Source organism: Engraulis encrasicolus, chromosome 12 (assembly GCF_034702125.1).
Source record: "Engraulis encrasicolus isolate BLACKSEA-1 chromosome 12, IST_EnEncr_1.0, whole genome shotgun sequence".
In the NCBI taxonomy this organism is placed as follows: Eukaryota; Metazoa; Chordata; class Actinopteri; order Clupeiformes; family Engraulidae; genus Engraulis; species Engraulis encrasicolus.
The window spans coordinates 48,540,003-48,556,661 of NC_085868.1; the positions used below are offsets into that span (position 1 = coordinate 48,540,003).

Sequence of the window (16,659 nt, forward strand, 5' to 3'; positions counted from 1 at the left end):
AACTAAAAATAAGGCATTGGCATTAAATACAGACTGATACATACCATAAATACACTCACACAGACACCCAAACAGTGTGCAATAATAAGATTAACATACTGATGGACAATAAATACACAAACACAATGGACACACACACACACGGCAGGAGAAGTTCATACAGGTGATGTGAAGATGCTGTATACAAGGTGCAATGAGTAAAGTGTAAGTGGCATGGTGAAAGAAGTGTTCATGGAATATTCTCCCGTGTCCTTGGTTATTCATGTGGTTTTCTTCAGTGCGTTGAGGAGTCTGATGGCTTGTGGAAAGAAGCCGTTTCCCAGTGTGCTTTTGCAGCACCGCATGCTGGGCTAGCGCTTCCCTGATGGTAGTAGGGAGAACAGGTAGGGGTGATCTTATGAGCTTTTCTGCTGTCCTCACCACTCTCTGTACTGCCTTCTAGCCTTCAGCTTGACGGCTGCCATGCCAGACAGAGAGGCTGCTGGTCAGGATGCTCTCAATGACACCCCTGTAGAAGGTGGTGAGTGCCGTTGTGGGGAGGTCGGCTCTTCTCTCATCCTTCGCAGGAAGTGGAGTAGTGTCTGTGCCTTTTTGAGATGGTGGAGCCATGTGGTGCAGTTGGCAGAGGAGGAGCGGCACAGTGGTTGGTGCTGGGTTGATCAGGTTCAGATCCGAAGTTGCTGGTGTCATCAGCCCTCCCTCTGAAAACTGGCTCTGTGCCTGTCAAAAAAAGGCATGTTAATGTTATGAATGACAATTAAGACAAAAACAACCACCCCCTATCTACCTACAGAAGGACATGACATGAGCACGTGCATATGCTTGTGCACATGCCCCCCCACACACTGCTACTGTCTTAAAGTTTGGTGCACGTGCATGCATGCACGCCTATTCTCCCCCCTTTGCCTCAAGTCAAGTGTGCATTTTAGAGGTTGTCCTCACCTGCACATGTGTGAAGAGCAGGAAGATTGGAGGTTGAGGATGAAGAGGCAAGGCAGGAGGTTCTCCTTGTGAGCGGCCCTGGTCCTGATGCTGATTGCCCATCACCATGCTGTGGTTCATCAAACCCATTACCGGCATATCAATGCTGAACAGGAACGACTGCTTCCATCTGCACGCATGCACACAAACACACACACACACACACACACACACACACACACACGAGAGGGATACATAGAATACACTACATAAAAATCACACCCATCATTTTAATGCAGAACACCAGGCTGAAGAGATACACAGCTTCTGGCCTGTGCAGGGATCACTACAGTGCCAGTGTTTTGTATTATCCTCTATCCACATTTTTTTTCAATAAATAAACACAGCACAGAAAGGAATTACTGTATGAAATACTTATTGGTCTAGTGCAGAACAAAACAGATTCAGTGTTTTACTCACCACTGTGTGCAAGTTTCTGTGTTCAGCTCAGGTGGAAGCCTCCATCACAACATGTTGGTACTGACATTAACCATCCTTCAGAAAACTGCCTCTCTGCCTGTCAGAAATAGCAAAATAATGTTAACACAACAAGGTAGTATCTTAAAGATATCCTTAACCAAAGACAGACAGACACACACTGCCACTGTCTTGGTTCTAGGACACACACACGCCCTTTAAGGGTCACATCACATGTAATGGCCGGGTTCTCACTCACTCCTTTCTCCTACTTTTGCCTCAGACAATGCAGTGAGTTTTTAAAAATTGGCCTTACCTGCACATGTGTGAAGGACAGGAAGGGAGGTTGAGGATGGAGCTGCCAGTCAGGAGGTCCAGAGCTGTCCTGGTCCATCACCATCATGTGGATCATCAACCCCAACCCCAACTTCTTATATCTGCGTGAACACATTCACAAACACACACACACACACACAATAGGCGAGATACAGGTTATATGGCACATTAGGAGGCAGGGGTATTGTTGCACTCTAGATGTTTAGAAATAAGTAGGTGCGTGAACCCAAAAAGTAGAGTTCAATGTGGGAGTACACTAAATAAGACACTGAGGTCAAGTCACTGCTCTCTGATGGCAGCAACCTGAAACATCTGCTCTACTCTGCTCTGAGAAAAATAAATAAATTGACCTTAGTGTCTTATTTAGTGTGTGGACCTGCTCCCACATTGAACTATATGGCACATTTAAAATCAGACCCAATGACAAGTCAAGTCAATGCCACGGACATGAACCGACCATTACATTAAAATAACAGACTAAACAGTCTTTGGATGATTGAAGAGGCAGGAGAGATGAGGGGCCTCGATCCAGTAGCATTTATTTACTTCCCAATCTGAAACAAGACAGGGCGGACACAATGAGGCACACTGCAAGCAGATTCTTTGGGGTCGAAGCAAACGCCTTTCCCCTTGCCAATCTTCCAGAAGTGAGAGAACACTACAGCAGCTAGACAAGCTACTGTTTACAGTGTAATAGAGAAACCAAGGCACTTAGATCGTATAGTTTACAAAGTTAAAACCAAAAGAAAACACAATGTTTATCACCGAAAATACCACAGGGATCTCTTTCATACATTAACACATACCTGACAGGGCGGACACAATGAGGCACACTGCAAGGGGTCGAAGCGAACGGCATTCCTGCGACACAATAGGCTCGTTAGCACCTGTTAACTTCATAACGATCGCGGACATTAATGGCGCTAATGTACATACTTTGAGCGAAAATTACAACAAAAATATCAACACAAACGTAACAGAATATCTTCCCATCAAAGATCAATAAAATAACAGAGAAATTAAAGTACAGAAACATCATTAAATAGTTTGTAACACGGAGGGAAAAAAACACAGCTTACCCCTTGCCAGAGTTCCGGGTGCCACACCAATTACCGCCCCATCAGAAACAATAGGTAACGATAAACCCATCCCAAGTAGTATCTACATTGTAGCCCATATATTTTGAGAAGTTCACTAAGAGAAAATATAAAGGTTTATTTTTAGCACTACTCAGTCCCTCCAGTTTTTCGCGATTCAGCGATCGCGTGGATTCATGCAAATTCAATGATATTCCGCATAATTTCACGATGCCGCGTAATTCCTGTAAAGCCGCATTTTCCCCCGCAAAATTTCAACATTCTGTGGAGTTTGATTTATATTTTCGTCAAAAAAATAAAAATGTGACTACAATAGGCCTACCACCGGAGACGAAAACCAATACGAAGCATTTTTGTTAATATGTCACTGAAACATTGAAAAAGAATTGCCTGCTATTTCGGAAGTCGCGACCCTCATCTCAGCTGTTCCGCGTCTCTCCTCCCCTCCCTCACACATGGGCTACACGCAGGCGTCGGTGCTGCACACTCATGACCCTTTTTTTAACAGCAGTAGCCTACTTTTCAGTGCAATCCTGGGTGGAAAAAGTATTGTTGCCCATTTATCCATGACGAAGAAGTGTATGCAGTCATGAAATAGTGGCGGTACTGTCGCACAGTAGCAAACATCTTACGTTAGGCTACATTTTTGCGGAACTTCTCCATTCTCCCCTGTCGCTTTCATGAGCATGGTACCCGACGGTCGTTGTCTGATCTTTTTTCAATGTTCGCTAATGTTTGTAATTTAAGGGTCTATGTCTATGCGTAGGCACAAGCCTTCTGATAACAATCACTGTAGTGCCGATCGCAAAGGTTTCGGAAGTGTGGAGTTTTGCAACTTGTTTCAGTCAAGGACACCGAGATGGGAAGGGAACGGCCCTTCCACGCTTTCACTGTGTTATTGCAATAAAGTCTTGCGAATCCATGCAACCATGCACACAACCATGTCAACGAGAGCGTGTATGCCATCACAACTTTGCATCAAGCAAATAATATGCAACAGCTTGCAATACGAGCACGAGAGAGAGAGAGAGAGAGAGAGAGAGAGAGAGAGAGAGGGCTGACTTGCGGAGAGAGAGAGAGAGAGAGAGAGAGAGAGAGAGAGAGAGAGAGACGCGTCTTCCAGGTGACAATTGCATACAGCCTGGCTACTGTAGGGCCTACCCCGCGACGCTCTTCATTAGGCCTAGTGGTAGGCTATACCCACAAGTATTTTTTCATAACGCGCTGTCCCGTTTTCCCCCGAAGTCGTTCTAAAATATCGACAGAGATTTATGAGTGTCGCGGCCATGATTTTTTTTTACACATTGGACGCACTGGCTAATAAGACGCTCTGACAGTTTTTGACAATATTTTATTATTCTATTATATAGGAAGTGTGTTTCTGAATCTCTCTCTCTTTTATCTTAAGCCTGCTTAGACTGATTGTGGTTTTCAGTTAGGGCCTGCAAAATCTTTGCAAAAAATGAGAAAATGCCGCAAAATCTTTGCAAAAAATGAGAAAATGCCGCCACAAAATCAGGCATTTTGACCGCAAAAATCACAAAATCCCAGTGCAAAATCCTGGAGGGACTAGTTACTACATCAAGTCGGTTTTATTTACAATTTCTTTACATGCACTGGTCAAGAATTGAAATTACGTTTAAGACCAGGTTGAACAAATAAGACGACTTTCAGTGCTATACATCTTTGCTTCAAAGAAACACAACTGATAGCTCAGATGATGAAACAGACGTGCAAAACGCAGCACAGGAAGAAACTACTGTATGTCTGTCCATAACTTATTACTGTACATTATGACAAATACACACACAACATCTGAAACAAACTTACGAAGGGCAGCCTGTTATCTTGCTTTGAAGCTAAAAATCATTAGCCAAAACCGCTAATTGGTGGGCCGAGGTAAATGTTCGCCCTCCGACTGAAAGTCAACTCGTAAAGTTACCGTTATGTATATTCATGCATTTTATTCGAAATCTTACCGACAGTTGAGTGATCGCTGCAGCGAAATCCATCCAGTCGTTTTAATAAGTCCCGCGCGGCGCTTGTGTTGTCATTCGGCAGCATGTCCTGACTTCAGAAACTTGAACAGCCAAAGGGGCGTTACTGTGAGGGCGGTCTAGTAAGGAGGAATGGGCGTAGCGGTATTAGCTGGACAAGACGCAGCTGGACCATATCGTCACCTTCTTAAAATAATCGCCTAAGTCATTTTTTTCCAGGTTTGTCAGGGAACACAAAAACTCCCTCAGAATGGGGGAGGACATGAGTTAGGCGAAAACGTGAACTTGACCAAAAAATGACTTAGGCGATTATTTTAAGAAGGTGACGATATTGGAAATACCTGAAGCAGAGTGGCTTTACATAAAAACAACTCATTCCAACAGGGTGGTTAGCTTTGGCCAGACCTGGGACAATGTCATCGGATATGTAATGAAGCATACTTTGGGACCCAATTCTGCCACCCAACCTCCTTTTTAGGCCTTTGTACTTATTTGGGACTGACATCGTATTCACACTATCACCTCTAGATGGCGCCAAATGTATTTATAATTGTATGAATCTCATCTTACATGCGAGTATGGAAGGCCAACTGCTCAACTTTTGTTCATCAAAAGATTAAAAAAATGTATTGTTAATTCCCTAACAATCATTATGTATACTAAAGGGAATAAATCATTATCGCATGAGCACACTGAAACTTTCCATAGTGGAAGCCTGGTAGCTATACAGGGCTTTAGACACATCTGTTTAAATATGACAAAGAAATGAACAAAATAGTAAATAGAGGACAGTGGCAAACAAACAAAAGTAGCACTCTATCTAGGAGAAGGACTGTTAAACTCCTCATTCCAAAATGCACTGTGAGTAATACGTACATTGATCTTCTGGAAACATCTGTCTGCAGTAGGCCTACTGAGTGGATGAATACCATTCATCTGGCCCCACATGTCCCCCACACACGGCCCAGATGTGGCCTGGATGTGGCCTGCAGGCCAGCAGGCAATCATAAACCACATCTGAATTAATTAATATAATGAAACGTTAGTATAATAAAACGTTGATGTCTGACACTCAAACTTTGAGTTTTAAAGTAAGAGCACTGTAGGAGACAGGGGTTTCATTTGTTGGTCTGAGTATTACCATGCAAGGGTCAGTGCACACTAGGGTTGCCACCTTTCAGAAATGAAAATAAGGGACACTTGATTGTTGCGGGGGTCTGGGGGTCCTCACCTAGAAAAAAATGGGGTTTTTTTACATGAAATTTCCTACAGTTTAACCAAATTGTGCACACTTCAGCCTTAGTTATTCATGAAAATAAGGAACAAATCGTCCCGTATCAGTTCAGTAAGGGATTTAACTTCCAAATAAGGGACGATTCTGTATTGGAAGGGACAGGTGGCAACCCTAGTGCACACACATTCACACACACGCATATACACGTTGTGCATGCTGCCCTCTGCTGGGAGCTGTAGACTCTACAGAGAAGCACTTGGTGTGCATGCATGCATGTTTTTAGTCTTTTTTTTGTTAATGGCTGTTTACAGTATAATTTGATTCAGACTTTGACCATATCAGTGTAAGGGAGCTGTCCTCTCCAGCCCCGGTGCTGAAATACTTCATGGCTGAAAGTATTGGAGCAAAATCTGACCATGTGCAAATTGTTAAAAGTAAGAAAATACTGAGTTCACATTCTACCAGATGTTCACTCTGCAGTCTGAGCTCTCAGGGTGCCCATGGAACGTTTAGCTGACTCCTCAAGATTAACTTCACTGGTTATTTCATACTAATAATTAAATACTTAAAAAATGAGAAGCACAATTGAAAAACCATATTGCACCAAATCATTTCAAAACCTCTGAATGATACTCAGACACAAAGTTTATTTCTCAAGAATCTAAGAAATTCTTCCAATTAAAAGACAACTATTGCATTGACATTAACAGCTGACGCATGCATCAGAGCTCGACAGAAGCAAGTCAGTGAGATGGTGAAACTACACAGTACAAATGCAGTGTTAATTAAACATTTGACATACTTTGGACCAAATACAATCTGAATCTGAATTGTCACAGATTTTTTTCTATGGTGCAGTGTGTCGTTGGTGTATGTATGGAGCTGTAGAAGCTGTAAGCTGTAGAGCAGAGGAGTCAGCAGAGCAGAGCAGAGCAGAGCAGATCAGAGCAGAGCAGAGGAGAGGAGAGGAGAGGCTGGAGGCTACTGGGAGCAGTCAGCTCTGCTCAGGGCTTTGCTGACGGCTCTCTGGGATCCCTGGCTGGCCTCACACACCACTGAGGTGGCTCCTCTCCACTCAGCATCAGTGAGGGTCAGGCTGCTGCTCCAGCTGTACACACCGTCCTTCATGAGCCCAGCACTGGCCACTCCACTCCTACTGCTGCCATCCACCTTCCAGCTCAGGCTCCAGTCTGAGGGGAAGCCCTTGTCAGCCAGGCACAGCAGTGTGGCAGAGCCCCCACTGGACAGCTCCTCTCTGGAGGGAGGCAGCACCGTCACACTGGGCTGCCTGGTGGCTAAAGTAAAGCATGGCATGACAGGGGTTAAACATGAGATTTGGGTTTCGGGTTTGTTTATGAACAGAGATAACAGCTGCCTGGTAGTACAAATCTATTTGTTGAAGGAAAAAAGGATAATGATATGCAAAATAAAATAGAATAATTCATAGCCATATTATCCAGCCCTTTTAGGGTTTTTTTCTTCTATAAATGTCATTTAAACACTTAAAGAATTAAACACTGATTTCAACAATATTAACAGAGAAAAAAAATAATAATAATAAAACATATTTTTTTTATAATGGATATGAATTGTTTTGAACAAGAGCTCTTCAAATGTATTCTTACATAATTGCAGTTTTTTTTCACATAAACTCATCCTTAGCAGTAGATTTAAACAATGTTGTGTTGAATTGATTACAGACTGATGCATTTTTTTAGCAATCTTGACCTATGTCACATCCACAACAAGATACCCTACTGATGTTTCACGATGCAATTGCCAAATATTAAAAGAGCATGTAGAGCGACTACACAAAATCTGATGTAAATGCATACAGATGCGTACATAGCCAATATGTGTACATTTTTTTCCAAGCATTTCATTCAGTTTGAAAATAGCCTCAGTTAAATCCATTAACAAAAGTAGCCTAGATTTGGTACTAATGCAAGCAAACAAAAAAGCCAGACTGCACGTTAAACATGGTACCTCTCTGTACACCAAACTACAGCTGCGCCCACAAAAAACTCACACCAACTGATTGAATCTAACACTAATCCATCTCTATACAGATTTAGTGGTACACAGTAAAAAATAGGGTATCACTATTTCAGGGTAAATGTAGGCCTATAAATCCAGAGAGAGTAACACTGTGGAGACTGGAGAGTCAAAGCAGGTAAGCAGAATTTCAACTCTACAGCTGTTAATATTTACACAATGTTCAATAGAATTCACTATTTTTTGATGGGTCCAAATATTGTCTGAAATAGAGTTACTGTATGTTAACACTTTTTACTGTGTAAAAGCCTGTGGCTTGTTATGCACTAATAAGAACTGTAGTCCCGTATTCATCAGAAAGAAAGTAACATGAATACAGCATAATAAAGAAAGAAAAGTCTTGCGAGTGAAAAAGTCTAATAAAACAACACAGACAGATTTTGACAGATTTAACATGTAATAATTAGGCCAATGACTTACTTCCAACATCCAGTCTGGTGCCGCTACCAAAAGTCCACCACAGTGATACAAGCTCATTGAGAGGCTGTACAAAAACCTCCTCACGCTTGAATGACCATTGGTGAAAGGGAGGTTGTAATAAGCAGCTGTTGAATGTGGATGCTGTGTAGAATATCAAATAACTGCTGTTAAGGTGGTTCAAACGATTCACAAAAGCATAAAGAAAACTCAAATGCAGTAGCCATGCTAAGAATTTTGATGTTCATGTTGCTTGTGTCTTCATTAAGTCATGAATTTTACAGCCACATTGCAGGTGATGGGAATGATATTGACATTGGCCCTGTGTGACTATTGTTTCTATCTCATCATTACAAAGTCAACATCAGCTTCCACTCTTGGTGTTTTCCACCATTGCTACAAACTGCTCCCTCTCCATCATTCAGACAAAAACGATGTTGTTATGAATCCTCACTTAGTCAAAATCATATCGATTTCAACACTTCAGATCTTGAAACCTGCTTTTATAGAAAACAGTGTTTCAGTCTCGGTCATGTTTTCTACAATATGGCATTTTATTGAATCAGAATGTTCTAGAGTGCCCACAGAGTGTTGAGCAGTGTGTGAGTGCATGAAGGTGATTTACATGGAGAGCTGTGTGCATCTGCAGCGCATGTTGGGTTCCCATAAATGCTCTTGGCACAGCTGAAGGCTCCAACTGAGACAGCAGCACCTACAGCAGCAATGATGTTGATCCCACTCTTCCTCAGCTCTCTCCTCTTCCTCATTCAAGGTACAAGGATATAGTGATATATGTACATATAGGGAAATATGCTGTGAAGTACAACTATGGAATATGCCATTTTTCACATGCTCATTTATAAGCTGCATATTGTTAATGCTTCTTCCGTCTCCTCTCCAGGTTCCTTTGGACAAGTGACCATCACTCAATCCCCAGCGATATCCACCAGTCCAGGAGGCACAGTCACAATCAACTGCAAACGGGCTGGGCATATTGCCGGGGACTGTAATCCAAAATTTATCTCCTGGTACCAGCAGAAGCCTGGGGAGAAACCCAAACTCCTCATCAAGAGAGTGAACAGCCTCCAGTCTGGTATTCCTGCTAGATTCAGTGGCAGTGGATCTGGGAATGACTACAGTTTGACCATCAGTGGAGTCCTGAGTGAAGATGCTGGAGATTATTACTGCATGAGTTACCATGATCATACTCACGGTGTTGAGGAGTTCACACAGTGATAGAGAGCCGTACAAAAACCTCCGTCAGTCAGAAAACACGCTGGCAGTGTGTCAGCAGCTGACACTGCAGGTGTTGGAGGTTGGTGGGGTGGGGGTCGGGGGGCGTAGAGGGGTGTCATGAGACCATGAAGTCAACAGCACTTCTAATAACTCTGTTCATTCTACATTGGCAACATAGTATTTGGACAGCTTTACCAGGACTTACAGTAAACAGAGATGAGTTATATTCGGCAAGAAGACCATGCAAGTTTATTTGTAGCGCATTCCACAAAAAGGCAGTTCAATGTTCATATGTTAAATTGTAACACCCAACAATAGTCCCATCCTCTCCAGCTGTGGTGAATGTTGTGAAGTGGACACAATCAAAGCCTCTGTCTTTGGCTTACTGTATAAGGTCAAGTGGTGACATGAAGGAATAATGTGGGCCCTAATGGCGTGAGTACCAGGTTACTGGCAGCCAACCATGTGAGCTAATTTTTTGACCAACAGCGGTTTCCAACAATAAGAGGTTGAGTTTTGCACAGCTATAGGTTCATGCTGTCAGGTTATAGGCTAAACAAAATTTAGAACCCATGTATGTTTAGGGCCTAGGTCATTGAGTTAGTGATGGGAAAATGAGGCTTCCTGAAGAAATGAGGCTTTCAGGCAAAAAGGTTCAAAGCATTTCGAAGCATTTTTCGAAGCCTCATTTCTCACTGGGGCCATCTGGTGTGCAATGAAATGGTACGGCAGGCATTGACTGAAGGGGAGCTGTCCTCTCCTGAAATGGCGCTGAAGCGCTTCTTCAATGACTTGGTGAAAGTCATTTTTAATTTTAAAGTTTAACCTTGTGCAAAATGTAAATAAATATAAGTAAACTTCCGTGTAACTCTGGTCTTGGAAAAGGAAAGTACCCTCATGCAGAGGCTAATGAAGCATGCAGTGTGAGGGTTTCAACTCTTTCAGGTAGGCTAGTGAAACTAGATGGTGCTGTCTGTTATATTTGCATAGTTGGGGTTGGAAGTTATTTTTAACCAATAACCAGATTAGATGTGCAGCTGCCTGATGGGAAGTGGAAGGTCTTTCAGACTGTTCAAGATTAAAACCATACAGCCTGTAATGAACTACATTTTCAAATTTAAGAAGCTGGGAAATGTAAATAATGTAACATAACATGTTAATAACATTTAATGTCTCTAAAATAATATTCAGACACACAGAGCTTGCCCATTCAATTAACAATTTGTTTATTTTTTATCACGCATAAAAACATCCTTCCAATTAAAACATCAGAAATCATCAGAAGCAGACGAGTTGTTGTTGGTGTATCTATGAAGCTGGAAGGGAAGCCGTAAGCTGGAGGAGTCAGCAGAGATCAGAGCAGAGCAGAGCAGAGCAGAGCAGAGGCTGGAGGCTACTGGGAGCAGTCAGCTCTGCTCAGGGCTTTGCTGACGGCTCTCTGGGATCCCTGGCTGGCCTCACACACCACTGAGGTGGCTCCTCTCCACTCAGCATCAGTGAGGGTCAGGCTGCTGCTCCAGCTGTACACACCGTCCTTCATGAGCCCAGCACTGGCCACTCCACTCCTACTGCTGCCATCCACCTTCCAGCTCAGGCTCCAGTCTGAGGGGAAGCCCTTGTCAGCCAGGCACAGCAGTGTGGCAGAGCCCCCACTGGACAGCTCCTCTCTGGAGGGAGGCAGCACCGTCACACTGGGCTGCCTGGTGGCTGCAGCAAAGCAGGGCATGACAGGGGTTAAAACGTGATGTTCTGGGTTCATTCATGAACAGAGAATACCAATTGGTAGCACAAATCTATTCGTTGAAGGAGAAAAGCATGTAACATCAAAGGAAATGTGCATAATGAGTGGATGGTGTAAAGATTTAAAACATTTCATTTCAGTGCAACAAGAGAAGTAGGAATAATTCATGGCCATCAGAGCCATCCCTTGTGGTGACTTGATGTTCTCAAAGCCACTGAAATACAATCTTCATAGGCCTAAACATTTTTTTCAGATATGATTTTAAGCATATTTCCATGAGAAATACAAACATTATAACACTGATTTCAACTACATTAATGCCAGGAAATGGAAATATAGAGTTTTGGAAAAGAGCGTACTACTTCAAATGTAGTCTTACACAATTTCATCTTTTTCACATAAACATATTCTGGGGTAGATGAAACTATGTGTTGGATTGACTACAGAGCAGACACAAGAAAATGCGGGTGACCTTGACCTAACATCAGAAATAAGATACCTCATTATTTTTCATGACGCAATGGCAAATATTAAAGGCACGTATTGTAGACAGACTATGCATAATCTTAGTTAAGTTTAAACTAATGCAAACATACACATATGCACATATAGCACGTGTGTACACTGTATATGAGTATATATTTTTTAAACGATTTTTTTAAAGAAAAATAGCATCATTCAAAGCCATCCACAAGTGTGGCACTAATGCAAACACACAAAAAAGACTGCACAGTAAATGTGGTGGTGCCTCTCCCAAAGGGACAGCAGGTGACAAACTAGCTGTGCCCAAACCAACTGATTGAACTCACACCAACTGATTGAGTTTTAAAACACATGTAGGCCTATCCATCACTATAAATGTACAATAACAGTACACAATGAGAAGGAAATGGTGCCAATATTTCAGAGTAACACTGTGGAGATGGTAAAATCATATTACTCTAACAGTAAAGGCAAAGATTAGCAGGTAAGCAGTGTAATTTCAACTCTACAGATATCAATTTGAGTTACTTCATATTAAGACTGTTTACTTTGTAAAATCCTGTCTTATATCAATATTTTCAACTAAAACAGATAACTGAAAGCAGCACTAATGCCAACTTCTGTCCCTATATGCTGTATGTCTTCATCAGACACATGAATACAGAATACACAAGTCTGGGAAGTGAAATAGTTAATAGAGACACATTTCCGATAGATTTTACATGTAATAATTGTGAAATTACTCACTGCCAACATCCAGTCTGGTGCCGCTACCAAATGTGTACCACAGTGATACAAGCTCATTGAGAGGCTGTACAAAAACCTCCTCACGCTTGAATGACCATTAGTGAGAGGGAGGTTGTAATACACTGGTGTTGAATGAATCTGAGTGGAATATCAAATACACACAACTGCATAGGTGGCTAAAATGATTGGCAAAAGCAAAAAGATAACCCAAATACTGTACTATGCATTTTAATTTTTATGTTGCTTGTGTTTTTATCAAGTCATGAATTTGACCTCATCATTGCATGTCATAATGATAACACCTCTGCCCCTGTGTATTATTGTCTGCCTGTTCTATCTTATCATAGGCTAAGTGATGTAAAGTCAGCTTGTCTTCCTTCCTTAGGCCCTACGTCTCCCTCCATACTGATATTCGAGGTGTTTTCCATAATATCTCCCTGTACATAGTTCTTCAGAAAAATGTTTTTCAATCTTGACCTCGTCAAAATCATATGGATATTAAGACTTGGGTTTTTTTTTAAATGCTTCAATCTCTGTCTTGCAGAGTAAACAATCCTATTGAATCAGAAAGTTCTAGTGTCCATAGAGTGTTGTTGAGCAGTGTGTGAGTGCATGAAGGTGATTTACATGGAGAGCTGTGTGCATCTGCAGCGCATGTTGGGTTCCCATAAATGCTCTTGGCACAGCTGAAGGCTCCAACTGAGACAGCAGCACCTACAGCAGCAATGATGTTGATCCCACTCTTCTTCAGCAGTCTCTTCTTCTTTATTCAGGGTACATGACGCATATATGGAAGTTATGCTAAAGTACAGGAACATGGTGATTTTTATGCATGCGTGTACTTCTGTTAGTTGCTTGTTGTTAATGCTTCTTTCCTCTCCTTTCCAGACGCCTTTGGACAAGTGACCATCACTCAATCCCCAGCAATATCCACCAGTACAGGAGGCAAGGTCACAATCAACTGCAAACGGGCTGGAAGTGTTTACCGGGACTACTGTAGTCCAAAATGTATCTCCTGGTACCAGCAGAAGCCTGGGGAGAAACCCAAACTCCTCATCTACAATGTGAAGAGCCGCCAGTCTGGTATTCCTGCTAGATTCAGTGGCAGTGGATCTGGGAATGACTACAGTTTGACCATCAGTGGAGTCCTGAGTGAAGATGCTGGAGATTATTACTGCATGAGTGCTCATGATCCTACTGTCGGTGTTGCAGAGTTCACACAGTGGTAGAGAGCCGTACAAAAACCTCCGTCAGCCAGACGATGTGCTGGCAGCTTGCAGCAGCTGGGAGACACTGCAGGTGGGGGGCGGGGGGGCATTAGCTCAACAGCACTGCTAATTGTTCTGTTCATTCTACATTTGCAACATATATTTGGATCTGCTTTACCGGGATTTACAGTAAACAGATATCAAAGTAATATTAGGTAAGGCCATACAAGTTTATTTGTTGCACATTTAACACACAGGCAGTTCAATGTGCTTCACAAGTGTAAAAGTATAACAGTACCAATACATACAGTAGGCTAATCCTATCCTCTCCAGATATAAGCTTAGTGAATGTGGTGGAATGGACACAATAAAAGCCTCTGTTTTGGCCTAAAAATATGACTTGAAGCAATAATGTAATGGCAGAGAAATGTATGACTCTTGTTTCACTGAGAAAAGCAGTCTGGCAGATGGGGAAAGAGGACTGAAACCTGAATTACCATTTTAGTTAGTGAAACCAGGAGGTGATGCTATGTGATTTTTGTCATTTGCATGTACCACTGGCTGCTTTTCTGGTGAAAGATGTACAGTAACACCAGGTGCTAAACTGTGTCAAGCACATTAATGAGATGAGAAACAGTTGAAGATGAAAGGTGGAATGTCGGCCAATTTCAACACGTGGTTCTGTTGATGGTCTTTGGAGTGCAAGATTTCTATGTTTTTTTTAAAACTGCTGTGCCCCCATTACAATGGTCAAGATCTCGGGAAGAGCTGAACAAGAAAAGGCTGCATCTTTGGGTATAGGCCTACTGATATCAAGGGTAGCACGAGCAATACAACTGCATACTGAACTTGGCTTGAATTCTCCTCCAAGTTTTATATTGTTTAATATAACACCTTTCATGGTACCCAAGGTACATGGTCGCTGACTTTATCCCCAACTCCCCGTGTAATTCGTACTGTACAGTTCAAGTCAAGTCAAGTCAAGTTTATTGTCAATTTCTTTACATGCACTGGTCATACAAAGAATTTGAAATTGCGTTTCCAAATCAAATGTGGCACTGCACACAGTGGGGATTGTTTTTAAAGATGACATAGATTGACAGGCTAATTAAGACAGAGGAAGGAAGAGATGGCTGCAGAAACATTTAAGGAAAGGAGAGGAGAAATACCTGAAGCAGAGTGGCTTTACATAAAAATAACTCATTCCAACAGGGTGGTTAGCTTTGGCCAGACCTGGGACAATGTCATCGGATATGTAATGAAGCATACTTAGGGACCCAATTCTGCCACCCAACCTCCTTTTTAGGCCTTTGTACTTATTTGGGACTGACACCGTACTCACGCTATCACATGTTCACCTCTAGATGGCGCCAAATGTACTTATAATTGTATGAATCTCATCTTATGTGCGAGTATGGAAGGCCAAGTACTCAACTTTTGTTCATCAAAAGATTAAAAAAATATATTGTTAATTCCCTAACAATCATTATATATAGGCCTACTAAAGGGAATAAATCATTATCACATGAGCACACTGAAACTTTCCATAGTGGAAGCCTGGTAGCTATACAGGGCTTTAGACACATCTGTTTAAATATGACAAAGAAATGAACAAAATAGTAAATAGAGGACAGTGGCAAACAAACAAAAGTAGCACTCTATCTAGGAGAAGGACTGTTAAACTCCTCATTCCAAAATGCACTGTGAGTAATACGTACATTGATCTTCTGGAAACTTCTGTCTGCAGTAGGCCTACTGAGTGGATGAATACCATTCATCTGGCCCCACATGTCCCCCACACACGGCCCAGATGTGGCCTGGATGTGGCCTGCAGGCCAGCAGGCAATCATAAACCACATCTGAATTAATATAATGAAACGTTAGTATAATAAAACGTTGATTTCTGACACTCAAACTTTGAGTTTTAAAGTAAGAGCACTGTAGGAGACAGGGGTTTCATTTGTTGGTCTGAGTATTACCATGCAAGGGTCAGTGCACACTAGGGTTGCCACCTTTCAGAAATGAAAATAAGGGACACTTGATTGTTGAGGGGGTCTGTGGGTCCTCACCCAGAAAAAGAAATGTATTTTTAGATGCAATTTCCTATAGTTGCCAAACCAAAATTGTGGCCCACTTCAGCCTTAGTTATTCATGAAAATAAGGAACAAATCGTCCCGTATCAGTTCAGTAAGGGATTTAACTTCCAAAAAGGGACGATTCTGTATTTGAAGGGACGGGTGGCAACCCTAGTGCACACACATTCACACACACGCATATACACGTTGTGCATGCTGCCCTCTGCTGGGAGCTGTAGACTCTACAGAGAAGCAGTTTGTGTGCATGCATGCATGTTTTTTGTCTTTTTATTGTTAATGGCTGTTTGTTTACAGTATAATTTCATTCAGACTTTGACCATATCAGTGTGAGGGAGCTGTCCTCTCCAGCCCCGGTACTGAAATACTTCATGGCTGAAAGTATTGGAGTAAAATCTGACCATGTGCAAAATGTTAAAAGTAAGAAAATATAAAACTTGCATGCAACTCCTGTTTTCTAAAAGGATGGTACTCTTTATAGCTTGTAAAGTAATACATTCAGTGTGAAAGTTTCAACATTTTCAGGTATTGAAACTGGGACATGGTGGTGTCTGTTATATTTGCATTGTCAAGGTTGAGTGAGTTCACATTCAAACCCAATTTCCTGCATCTTACTC

At 42.0% G+C, this 16,659-nt stretch overlaps 1 protein-coding gene and 2 gene segments (V, D, J or C); 1 reads left to right on the plus strand and 2 right to left on the minus strand.

The window, feature by feature from the left end:
- Positions 1-6,967: 6,967 nt before the first annotated feature.
- On the minus strand, positions 6,968-10,576 carry LOC134459575 (immunoglobulin kappa light chain-like). Its single transcript, XM_063211932.1, has 3 exons — positions 10,498-10,576; positions 8,538-8,762; positions 6,968-7,357 (listed from the first exon to the last, which is right to left on the minus strand). Exons 1-3 carry the CDS (start codon positions 10,574-10,576, stop codon positions 7,044-7,046), a joined length of 618 nt encoding a protein of 205 aa, XP_063068002.1. The 3' UTR covers positions 6,968-7,043.
- A 418-nt stretch (positions 10,577-10,994) lies between these two features.
- Positions 10,995-12,832, minus strand: LOC134459577 (Ig kappa-b4 chain C region-like; the record flags this gene model as incomplete). The annotated part of the segment is given in 2 exon segments: positions 10,995-11,477; positions 12,742-12,832. Coding segments are annotated over 2 exon segments (405 nt in total), but the record flags the coding sequence as incomplete, so codon positions are not given.
- A 563-nt stretch (positions 12,833-13,395) lies between these two features.
- Positions 13,396-13,970, plus strand: LOC134459578 (immunoglobulin kappa variable 4-1-like). The segment is given in 2 exon segments: positions 13,396-13,515; positions 13,630-13,970. Coding segments are annotated over 2 exon segments (444 nt in total).
- Positions 13,971-16,659: the final 2,689 nt, after the last annotated feature.

Bases quoted from the DNA above. Each gene is read 5' to 3' on its own strand.
- LOC134459575 (XM_063211932.1), bottom strand. From the start codon at position 10,576: ATGACTTTCACCAAGTCATTGAAGAAGCGCTTCAGCGCCATTTCAGGA. The intron at 8,763-10,497 runs GTACCATTTCAT...CAAAATTCTTAG, and splicing joins CCCTTCAGTCAATGCCTGCC to CATGGCTACTGCATTTGAGT. The intron at 7,358-8,537 runs GTAAGTCATTGG...GCTTTACTTTAG, and splicing joins CACCAGACTGGATGTTGGAA to CCACCAGGCAGCCCAGTGTG.